This window comes from Cryptomeria japonica, chromosome 4 (genome assembly GCF_030272615.1).
Source record: "Cryptomeria japonica chromosome 4, Sugi_1.0, whole genome shotgun sequence".
Classification (NCBI taxonomy): Eukaryota; Viridiplantae; Streptophyta; class Pinopsida; order Cupressales; family Cupressaceae; genus Cryptomeria; species Cryptomeria japonica.
Genome location: NC_081408.1, coordinates 737127789 through 737140595, shown reverse-complemented (window position 1 = coordinate 737140595; position 12807 = coordinate 737127789). Strand labels below are relative to the sequence as shown.

Sequence of the window (12807 nt, the reverse complement as noted above, 5' to 3'; positions counted from 1 at the left end):
TTCCATGGTAGTTTTGTGTTTCCAATCTTGTCTCACTTGTTTCCAAATTGTTTATAGTCATTTCCAGCATTATTGTGCGTTGTTATGGATGTTCCAATGAGTTGAAAACATAGAGATTGCATCTTGTTTTGGACAGTTTTGGTGTAATGCTACTTTTCTCTAAAGCATAAAATTAGATAGATTCAATATATCATAGGTAATTTTGTATGATTGTGGACATGCTAAGGTCATCACCTAAGTCTAAAAACTATAAAGTTTTCTCAAAATTAACTGGTTTAAGGCTTTAGCACATTAATATCATGACCATTAATATATATAAAATTATATCCAACAATATGAATATTATCAAAACAAACCAAATAACATTTTGCAAAATAGCCCGCACGGTTAGGTGAGTTGGCTTGGGCGGTTGGTTTGCTCCCCATCGGTCTCGGGTTCAACTCCCTCCCAGGTTTTAAGAGGGGTGGCTGCTTGCAGGCTGCGGATTCACCCCCCGGGACTAGTCTCACTCACCCTTAAGTGGAAAGGCTAGGCCAAGGCCGTGGGGATTGGGGATACCCTAAGTATCAAAATAAAACAAAAAACAAAAAAGTAAAACATATTTTGCAAAGAAAATTAATTTAACTCCATAACATTTATTTATAATTCTCAATATCTTTGAATAATAATGAGTTTTGTACTCATCTAGATCAGGGTACTTAGAAAGGTCACTAGTAGCCCAGAAAGATTAAAGTGGGTCTTGGCCTTCAATAGTTATGATACTCCAAGAAAAAATAGTTCTTATTAAAAAGACATGTAAAAAATGCACAACAGAGCAACCGCTCAATAGGCCCTAGCCTGAACAACTTAGAGCCTCTTCCATACCCCAAGTTGTACACACTTTGTGTGCCCCTTCACCAATGCCCATAGCCTACCAAACCTTGTTGGCCCCTTCACCAATGCGCATAGCCTGCCAAACCACCTTTTTCCTTGAGTGATCTTCATGCCTTTCCAAGCCTAACTAAATGCTTTATATAATCACTTAAGTGAAGGTTTTCAAAACATCAAACCCTTTCACAAAGGGCTTCTTTAGTCTATTTAATAAATATTATTATTCCTCTTTTAAAAAGGAATCTATTAAAATGTTCATTATCAGCCCCACTTTTAACTAAAGGGTTATAATAACCTTTATTTTTCTATCTCCCTTTTAATTCTAAAGGGTTATTTTATAGATTAATTCTTTTCACTTTTTCAAAGCCTAATATTTGGTGTGCTAGTTTGTGAATCATTGTACCTAAAGAACTAATAGAAGACTACTCTCATCAGTTTGCAAATCAGAAACAATCTAAATTGTATTAGTGATGTTGTCAGGTAAATTAGTAGTCGTTAAGTTGTTGTCAAGGGGTCGGTGGTTAGCCAACGGTTGGCACTCATAGCTGGTTGACACCCTTATATATGTCTTTGTACTTATCCTCGGGATATGTAATGTTAGAATGGAAATGTTGTTTTGGAGATGCATTGTAATTCTGTGATCAATGAATATATATCTGAGTTCTCTATAAATTGTGCATGTGTGTTGTTATATTTTACTTGCATTTTGTTATATTCTAAACATGTACCCTACAGGGCAAACATCTAGCGTCATTGTCGGGGACAAGTAAACATTTGGACCCTCTACATGCCATGGTTGTTCTGGGAGGGGAGTCCAGGGCTCTTAGACCCAATCAACAGGTAGTGTCTGAGACTCACAGCGAGTTGGGAGCTCCCAAGCAATTTCTGGTAGATATGGAGGCGAGTGCATGGAGGATGGTGGCCTCGGCCCAGGAACTGACCCTCGGGATGACAGATGAAGCAGTGGAGCAATGTGTCGAGGAATTTGAAAAAGGTGGCTCGCGTTTGCTATAGGGGGATGTGTTGAGGAATTTGTGCGATGTTTCGACTCCCGGGGATGGCCTGCTATGGAGACGCTTGCCATGTTGGAAGAATGGAGGTGTCAAGAGCCAGATGGCGAGAGTAGGACACACTCCTTGCTCAAGAGGGTTGAGCAAGCATTCCAAGATGGGTATTATGAGCTCCGACGGGCCCAACATTCAGCAACAAGGGCTAAGGCCGAGCGGGTGGCCGCAATTACAGCTCAGGAAGAGTTAGCCACTTGGCTCCAAATGGTAGAGGATGAGCTAGCCCAACAAATGACTCAAGCGATAGCCTTGGAAGAGCAGTTGGACCACGAGAAGGCTGAGCAGGCAGCAATGGAGATTCGCCTTACTACAGCCTTGGAGGAGATAGATAAGAAGCACAAGGAGGTTATGGAGGCAGTATTTATGGTGAAGACCGCTAGGGAAAGACAGTTGTTAGCCGAGAGGGATCTATAGCGACAGACTCAGCAAGTCCACCAATTGAGAGAGCAGTTGGCGGCATCTACCCCACCTGCACCTTCCTCATCAGGGACGCTCTCTCAGCCCCCAACTCCTTGATTTATTTCGTATAGTTATATCCCCCATTTTGTTGTGTGTCGTCCCAAGACGACTTTCTTTTTTTTGGGGGGGATGATGTTGACAGGTAAATTAGTAGTCATTAAGTTGTTGTTGAGGGGTCAGCGGTTAGCCAACGGTTGGCACTCGTAGCCAGTTGACACCCTTATATATGTGTATGTGTACTTATCCTCGGGATATGTTATGTTAGACTGGAAATGTTGTTTTGGAGATACATTGTAGATACAACCCTGAAGCATTACTTATGTAATAGACAGAGTCACGTGCGAGGAAATTTGTAGGCATTCTAGATATATTCAAAAGTTAAAAAATCTGTCCAGCAGAGCAGTGATTCATTCCGCTTAAAAATTTTACAGATTTCTATTACTAATCTTAGATAGTACCTACATCCAAAGGAAAGCTAAAAGGTTATGTTCATGGAACATAGTCAACTACAGCCCTTAAATAGTACAAAACAAAAGAGCTATAATATCAAGACAAATGGCACTAGAGATTTATATTCTTGGTGAAGGTTAATCTCAATGAAAATTGCTGAAAACTAGTTAATGACATTAGAGTCATTTGCACTCACTTGAAACATTTTTTTTTCATGTTTTGAGTAAGTATGAATCAAATCTTAAATTATAAAAATGATTACATATCTCTGTAACAGAATTGAAACTTACTCTTTCAAATTAGGTATCCATAACTTGAAAACAAAAGGTAATATCCCAATTGATATATCCTATGATGACCAACGAAATAATGAACCACGAGAAAAAGGATAGACAATCATTAATTATATCCAAGCAAATTCAAAAGCATAGTCATCAACCCCATACCAAGGAACTAAATCAACTGAGAGACAAGATTGCAAAAAGAGATGTCTAATTGAAATAGACAAGACTTGGGTGGAACAGTTTAACGATAGCATGAGAGGGTAAGATCTCTACAAAAGAAACAAAAGCACAGCCACGTTACTTAAAGTTAGAGTTACATCATTAATCAAACCCTAATGGAATGAAACTTACACACTAGCTATCAAAAACTTGAAAAACAAAGCAAACATCCTTCTGGACATAATAATGAATTAAGTGTCAAATCACAACTGAGAACCCAAATGATCCTTGATTAAATCCAAGTAAATTCTCACCAAATCCAAAAGCATAGTCATCAACCTCATGCCAAGGAACTATTTCAGTAAATTCTCAGCAAATCCAAAAGCATAATCGTCAACCTCATGCCAAAGAACCATTTCAGTGTGCAGATAAGATAACGGTGTCCAGTTATTTGCTTCCGGGTCCAATTAACACTACTTAGAGCTACATTGTTGTCAACTTATTAGGACCATGATGCAAACAAGTAACTCAAGGATACCCACCAGTGAGGATCATTGTTCAATCTTAATCCCATCAACATAAGTACCTGGCAGAGACACTCTTAAAACAGAAGTGGATGTTGAAAAATGTTAATAGTCATCTCTAATATAATTTGTATTGATCAACTTCATATAGCAGACAAAAACTATGTTAATCAGCATGTTAAAGAACTAGGCATTAAAGCTGGAGACCGTCTGAAAAGCACAAAAACTAAGGAGGTGAATATTACAAGCACAATGTTAGAGATTTTGGCTGCCTTCTGGAAGTTGTGAGGGATATGATTAGCATGAGGCATCCACACGTGAGAATATAATAAGTTAAAATAGCCATAATAGCCATTTTCCAAAAAGGCAAAGCACAAACATCAAAAGTATAACAAAAACTGGTTTCGAAAGAGAGAATAACAAAAGAAGAAAGAAAAGAATTTTCAAGTGTAAAAGTTGGTTTAAAATAAACTTAAACACATTTGTATTTTAACATTTTAGTTTATTATAGACTGGGATTATTATTTCCCACGCAAACCACACCCTATCAAGAGAAGAGAAAACACTGTATATGCATGCCCTATCCAAACTGTCCACGTCTATAGTAGGGAGCCCCTACTATAGATCGGGGGGGAGGGGTGTCAGTCGAGCACCTAAAGACCAGTCAAGCCCTTCAATTCTACAGAGTACGCCCTACTATTTTAAGGACCAGAACTATAGTGGTGAGTTTCCCTCCCCAACAAATTTGGGTTGTGGGGGGGAACTATACTACGGAGAGGCTACCCACCTTTCCTTCCTTTTTCCCCTCCCATCCCAGGCATTTCCCACCAATATGGATGGTGCGGCCAAGCAAATCAAGGAAACCCATTTTTACTATAGTCCAATGCTTTTCAAGTATGGTAAAAACTTTGATATCAAAAGTTGTGTGCACTCACAACTATATAATTTCAACATCTTAAGCTCTCTAGCTCAAAATCTACACATATACAAAGTGATTGATAAGCTGCATTGCATTTAATGTGTTCTAAAACAGCAACGGCAATCTGTAACAACAAAACAACCAATCAAAGAAAAAAGAACAGATAAATGAAAAGCTAAATGAATAATAGAGTGACGAGCAAGTAAAGCAACCAGAGATATTGAACAAATGATCTATTGCTTAAACTGTCTTTATACTCCCATAAACTACATCCAAGTTGAAAGTACACAACTTTACATAGCATCTCCTCACATCCAATACTTTATAGCTCTCAAAAACCTCATAGTATTTCTTAATCATGAATAATAATTGAATAAATAATAGAATGATATTGAATTAATTAATAATGAATATACAAGTGTATGTAAAGGAATTACAAGAAGGTATTCTAAAAAAAAAAGAATCGTTAATCTAAAGCTTCAACATGAAGCTAAAACACTTAAAGCGCTAAATAAAGTTAAAAGCTAAAATCTAAAAAGCAAACTATGCATTTTTATAAAAGAAGCAATAGTTTCACTTAATGAACTAAAAAGCAAAAAGCTAAATAAGTCAACAAACTAAAAAGCTAAATAAGTCGACAACTAAGATAACCATTATAGAATAGATATAATTATTATTTTAATACCCTCCCTAATAGTCATCATACTCAATACCCTACAGAAGACACTTTAGATCTTTTGATCACAAATGCAAATAACACTCTACTGCTAGAGAGACACTCCTGGGATATGTAGAATGTAAATTATCAAGAGTACCAAAAACTATCCTAGCTGATGTAGTCCTCACACACGAATTATAGAACTGTCACACGTGAATTACTGAGCCTGAAACCAAGATTTTGAGGAAAAATCGGCAAACCCTTTTGCAAAAGAGTATTGAGCACTGTTTGCTCCAACAACTCCAAAACAGATTGCAAGATACCACAGTTGCAAATGTTCGCCCTGACAACTCCAAGTACGACTCAAAATTGACTGCAACAAAGCGCGATTTTTTAGGAAAACAACCGTCGAACCCTAAAAAATTCGCGAACTACAAAATCCCAAGCAAACTTTGCGAATTACAGATGATTTTTGAGGAAAATTTTGAAAAAACCAACAAACAATTTTTAAGGAAAAAATCGTGAAAACCTAGCAAACAATTTTTGAGGAAAAAATCGTGAAAACTAAAATCCCACGCAAACTTTGCGAATTCCAGAGGATAATTTTTTTTTTTAAATTACAAACCTTGAGAACAATTTTTGAGGAAAAAAATCGTGAAAATCCACAAACAATTTTTGAGGAAAAAATCATGAAAACCCTAAAATGTCGCACGGCAAAATGCCCGACAACCCCACCGATTTTCTTATTTTTTTAAGAAAAATCAGATTTTATTTTTTTTGTAGATTATTTTTAAGGAAAAAATTGTTAAAACCCTAGCAGAAAAATTTATGCATGCCCACCAAAACCAAGAGCCACTGAAGATCGTGGCTAGAAAGCCCTTGCCTCGGCCCAAAAAAAAACATACAAGAGGCGCACAAAGAAACCAAAGAGGCAAACCCAAAAAATAGCGAACCAAAAAAACCCTAGCTGGCATCACTGAAAACCCTAGTTGGCAGGCAGAGAGCAAAATCTGCAAGTGAACACAAAAATTTCGTGGAAAAAAAAGCGATTTACAGGCGAGAAATGACCCATCGCGCAAGGAAAGTGCAAATCCACTGCCGGGAAAGTAGCGAGCAAACAAAAGAAAAAGCACGCGCATAGAACAAAAATCCTACGAAAACACTGTAAACAAACACGCCGCCGTGAAGAACAAAATCGTGCGGTCGAAAAAAAATGTGTTGCCAAAAATCGCGAGCAGACACGGGCCAAAAAAATCACAGGCCTTAAATCAAACAGGCGAAGAAAGGGGTCGCGACAGCAAAAACACGCGTCGAAAAAATGCAAAGGTTGCACTACTTGCAAAACAAACTCCAAACTAACAGAACCCTGCAAAAAAATCCGCCCAGAAATTCCACAAAAAATTTATTGCCTGGCCTGTAAAGAAAAACGACTCCATCAATAACCTACAAACAGAAACCCTAATTGCCTAGCAAATGGCAAGATCGTTTTTTTTCATAAAAAAAAACAATTAAAAAAATTTGGAATAAATTCCAAGTAAGAGGTCACGAATATTTAAAAAATTTGCCAAACCCTAAAAAAGCCCATCAACCCGCTCGGATACCATGAAAAATAATTGAATCGATAATCGATTGATATTGAATTAATTAATAACGAATATACAAGCGTATATAAAGGAATTACAAGACAGTGTTCTAAAAAGAACGAACCCTTAATCTAAAGCTTCAACATTAAGCTAAAACCAAGGTTGAAAAACTCGGACTCGGCAACTTTATCGAACATTTGAAAATACTTTTTTTTTTAAATATTATTCAAAACCACACATTTTCTTTTAATATATTAAGTTTTTTTTCACCCCAAACAAATAATAATGTTTAACTTTCAAATTTTCAATAGCAAATGCCAAAAAATACCTATATTATAATTTAAAATTTAATCTAACTGAATCGTAGGAGAAATTTTTTTGAATTGCTTGTTTCAATATGAAAAGAATTCATAATAAACCTGCAATCTTGCTCTGAAATCTACAATTTGTGCCCTCGCCTGCAGTTTTACGATTACCTCCCCTGGTCACGTCAAAAATCTGCAATCTTTGCTCTTGCAATCGTCCGTTTTGTGCCCTAGTCATGCATGATTTTTTCTGCACTGGTTGCGTCGACTTTTTCACCTTTTGTCGCGGCTTGGAATGAAAATAGAAGACGTGTTTTAGGTTTTTTTTTTAATATTGTTTTTTCGCGCCAAATATTTCCCCCTTTTTTGCAATTTTTTGCGGTTTTTTCGCTCTAAACTTGCTGCGATTTTATCAGATACTCGGCACTGAGTATATGCGCGAGTGACTCGCGAGGGTTTATGGCTCGCGAGTACTCACGATTTTATCTTTGACGCGCCGAGTTTTGCAAGCTTGGCTAAAACACTTAAAAGTGCTAAATAAAGCTAAAAGCTAAAATTTAAAAAGCAAACTATATGTTCTTATAAAAGAAGCAATAGTTTCACTTAACAAACTAAAAAGCAAAAAGCTAAATAAATCGACGAACTAAAAAGCTAAATAAGTCGACAACTAAGATGACCATCATAGAATAGATATAAATTATAGAATTATTGCTTTAATAAATCAGGCTTCAACTCATGTTTGTAATATTATAAAAAATCTTAAAATAATTATTCATTTTTAACAGCAAAGAATGGAAACTCCCATTGCCTAAAATGATTGAATTAGAGAAAATATATAACGTTTCAGTGAATTCAACATGTGAAATCCATATGTATGTTCTCAAAAAAATCTGCAAAGACAATTTCAAAACTCTAAATGTTTGCAAATATTTCACATCCCTACTGTATGACAACCAACAATTTAAAAGCAAAACCCATTATCTGAAAATATCAAGAGGTCTACCTGCACAGAGTAATTGAAAAAAGACGTGAGTAATTTCTGATGGCGCTTTGATAGACAAGGATACCCATGTGCATTGGTTAAGAAGGCCTATAATCACAACAACAGATACTAATTAAGATATGAACAAGTCCTGCAGAATGCAAAAGTCAACCTCTTCAAAACATTCTTACATTAGTATGTACAATGGCTGCTCTGACAGGCTCTCCAGTCCAACGACCAACTGAATTTGGAGAAGGCAAAGAACTCCTTGATTATGTGCATTGATATCAAACATTCTAATCAGTTCCCTGGAAAGAATTCCTACCTAACAAAAATATTTAATGAAACAACACATTTTCCTAGAACAATGCAAAGAGATTTTTGGTCAACATTTGAGATCACACTGTGTAGAAATTATTTCACTTAAATTGCACATTTTTGATCTCTTAATTAGATAACAAATAATTTCCACGCCAAATTACACTTTGAGAGATAAAAAATTGAAACAAAAATATTTTTCAAAACAATTAGTGTAACTCACAAAATATCGAGGGCTATTGACAATTGACTATGGTGCTCACATAGCAAACGAAATGTATTCCACCACTCCCATGGATCACCACTTTGTTTCCTATACACTGCATCTTGTCTCTGTTTGATGACATCAAACAGTTGCTACTCAGTACACTAAACCAGATTTTAAGCTTCTCAGGCAAAAGAATATTAAGTGTCAAATTTCACAGATAAACACAATGTTACCGAGGCTTTTTGGAATTAAGTTATCCATATTCCAAAACCAACATTTCAAACAAAATTTGCCATTTATGAAATGCACATTCTTTAAATAGATGTGCAGTTACAGTTGTACACCATTTTTGACTTCCAAACAAAACATTAAACTTCTGATCCTCTTTGTTATGCGCATCGATAATTCCATTATTAGTTTCTTAGCGGCACTAAAATACCAAAACCTTTTTATGTGACATCATCAATATTCAAAGCATGCATATAACAAGAGAACCAAACAATAAGAATTAGTACCATTTTGCAACTCTGGTTAAGTGGCTCATATCCTTCTGTGAGCCATTATTAGGGGTAAAAACATCATTAAGTTTAGCCCGATGGGCCATTTTCAATGCTCTACATCATTCAAAACTTAACAGTGTGCCCCAACAGTAGATGTAACATGGGTACAATATTAACAGACTCAAGCATACATACATGTACCCACTAAACAAACTAGAAAGAAAAAAAATTGATTTTCACCTCAGTGTCAATGGTAATAGGGCAACAAACAATATCAGTACGATAGGCATTCATCCCTCAAACCACCTCGATATGGAGTCCAAATCTATGCTTGAAAACATTTGAATCAATGCCAACAGGAGAGTCAAACAGAATACCTAATCTTAAAAACAGAAATCTAGAGAAACCAGAAGCAAAGTGGACATGTGAATCCCTTCACACTGAATTGTAATGAAAAGAAATAATAGAGTATGGTCAGACCAGCTGTGTCTATCGTGGTCAAATTATTCTACCATAGACCTTTCAAAAAGTCCTATTATATGGACATCTTAAAATCTCCTATAAAAAGCAACTCAAAGTTAAAAATATCAAAGGAAGAGAGCAATTCTGATTTGAAAGAAATTCATATGGAGGTGCTTTGCATGAAGACTCCACTTAAGTTTGGAGAAGTTGAATTCTAAAACAGATTATAAGGTCAAAGTCAAAGGAGGAAAATGTTGCATAATTTTGTCATTCATGTCACTTGTTGTGCAGCTGTCTGTATGTGCGTGTATTGTCTGACTTCGTGTTTATGTACCAAGTCAAAGCTTTTTATTTACATGGGACAATTCTGGATCTTGTGCTGCCGTATGTTGTTGTATGATGTGGTTCATATTTACAGTGTCTACAGAAAGACTCCAGATCATAGGCTTTCTGAATTGACAGGTGGAGTATAAGGGAGATTTCGGTGATGAGGTTACATCTTCACCAGATGAATGTTGTTATTGACACATTGCTGGTTGATGATTCAGTGTCTTTTAACTGCTTGGAAAATTCAGACTGTTAAAAATGCCATGTATGCGTAGAAATTCCTGTAACCATCTTCTGAATATTTGGGTGCTCAGTGTGATGATAAGTCGGCAGTATTTACGTTTTTATTCTCTACCAAATCTTACCGTTATTTCTGCGCTTGAGGATGTGTGGTGTTTTTTTTGGATCACATGGTTCTCAGATTCTGGTGGTATTGGACTAGCGTTAAATCATATAATGTTTTTCTTTTTTTTTTCTTCTTGTTGAGGCGTCGATTGGTATTTTTGAACCGTTTTTTTAAAATCAGCTGTTGGAATTATCAGGTCTGACAAAGATGGTTTTTAGCGATCAGTTTCTTTTACAGATTTCAACCCACATATGAAAAAAATTGTCAATGTGTAATCCTCTGTGTGAGAGATTAAAAAATTGATTTTGTTTTGTCCTGACTATGGAAGAGCTTCGGGCAGTTTCTTAGATTCATGACTGTGCCAGGTGTTTTTACAATTCTGGGTGTGCAAGGCGTTTGATTTTGGGGAAAGTTTTTTTTTTAAATAGACTTCATTTTTATCAAAAAAGATTAAGAGTTTCTCTGTGGGCATAAAGAGTTGGAAGTATATATAAAAATATGATTCAATTTTTTTTAGTTAGTATTTTTTTGTGTTGGAGTGCTCAGGTAAATCAGGAATGAAGTATTTTTAACTCTGGAACTCTCCACTTTCTGTAAGTAATGATCTGTTTCTTCTAAAGATATAGGAGGCACGATATCTTTTTGAGTATGGGTAAAAAATGTGTGTGGGTTTTGATGTATTTTGAGCAGAGATTAAGATAGTTTTCTTGAAGCTATTCAAAGGGTGTAATATGCTGATATTGCACAAAAAATAAGTGATGGATTAGTAAGAATTTTTCAGAAAATTACAGAGTTCTATCTTCTTTACAGTAATGCAATTTATTCAAGCTAGGTGGTGGTACATGTAGTGGATTCTCTGTTTATAAACAGCGACAAATCAGAGTGTGATGTGAAAGTATGCTTCTAACTGAGTGTTTTTTTCAAAAAAAAACATATTATTGAAGATTTGTTTTTAAGGTTGGTATGCTTCTGTAATCTGAAGTTGTTGCTTCTGCATTTTTTATGAGTTGGTGCTCACTTTATGTAACCTGGGTTGGTGCCCATGAATTATAATTGAAAGCTTTTGAGCCGTGGTTTTTTACCCGAAAGGGTTTTCCACGTGATATCCTGAGTTCATGGGCTTATGTGTATTCACTGTTATATGTTCTGATAATTTCAAGTTTAAATTTGTTAAAACACTGATTCATGCATGTTGACGTGTATTTTGTACACAATCATACACAGAATAAAATACCGACAAGCATCTTATCCTCTCTTGAGAAAATAGTCTCTAACTGCTGAAGATCTGCAAAAAGGATCAGTTAGATGGACTCCAAGGTTCTTTTAGTGGGGTCTCCACGTGTGGACAAGCTTTTAGTGGTATGATGTGATTTGCTGTTTCCTTCAAGGCGTCTTACGGATTCAAAAGCTCGAAGATTTTACTAATCTAAAAGGAACTTTCAAAAAATGGAAAAAGGACAGGGTTTAAGGAAGTCTAATCTAGCCTAACCCTATGAACGACTTAGCATGAATGAGATTTGGCAAGACTCAACCAACTTCAATTTTGCCATAAGATAACAACTCAATTGAAATTAGTGCGATCTTCTAAGGTAATAATGGTGTTCAATGCATCAAAGACCAAGGACACTACTACGAAGGTACATATCCTAGATGCGAAAATGCTTGAAGGTTAAGGACTCAAAATGTTTTCCAGTCGACCACGCAAGGCGTTCCTACAATCAGCAAGAAGCTAGTGGTTTGGATAGCGAATCCTACCAAATATCAAATCTCACACTTAGCCTTTCAAATTAACTAACTACTTTGATTGAGCGTGATTCAAGTACATCCAACAACCATGAAGATAACTTAAGAAATTTGCAACAAAACACCATAACTTCAATATTTTATTGATTTCCAAGTCATCATATACAACAATTGCTTGAATTTCTCTCTTCAAGACTCAATCTTGCTACAAAATAAAAATTGCTTCTAACTCTAATTTCTCTATTTCACTCTTATCTGACTATTCAACTATTAACTCACTCCAAATGAAATGAAAAATGGGGGTATAAATAGCATCCCCAGTTACAATGAAAGGTCCAGATTGAAAGTAAATCAATGGATAAGATCATGACACCTAAACCCTAATTAGGGTTTGTTACAAATGACCTCCTTTTTACTGAACAATATTAAATACATAGCCAAATATTAAATTTGGCACAAAAATCTAGGAGGTATCAACCAATGAGAAATAAGATGTCATGTCATCTGTAACAACCTTTCATCTAGAATCTTATTCCCCTTCCAATTCTCTTTCTTAGCATATGCAATGAATTTTGTCACGATTCCTTCGATTTCTGTGCTTGGAATCTCGGGAAGATTCTTGATACTCTCTTCTAAGTGGATA

General features: G+C 35.9%; 1 protein-coding gene across 5 annotated transcripts in view; it reads right to left on the bottom strand.

The window, feature by feature from the left end:
• LOC131027445 (protein arginine N-methyltransferase 1.5) overlaps positions 1 to 12807 on the bottom strand; it is a 113730-nt gene that overhangs the window by 44000 nt on the left and 56923 nt on the right. For all 5 annotated transcript variants that reach the window (XM_057957518.2, XM_057957521.2, XM_057957520.2 and 2 more), the window contains exons 7-9: positions 8802 to 8911; positions 8452 to 8527; positions 8282 to 8368 (exon numbers count right to left, since the gene is read on the bottom strand). In XM_057957518.2, coding sequence (XP_057813501.2) covers positions 8282 to 8368; positions 8452 to 8527; positions 8802 to 8911 — 273 coding nt within the window. The remainder of the gene's footprint in view (positions 1 to 8281; positions 8369 to 8451; positions 8528 to 8801; positions 8912 to 12807) is intronic.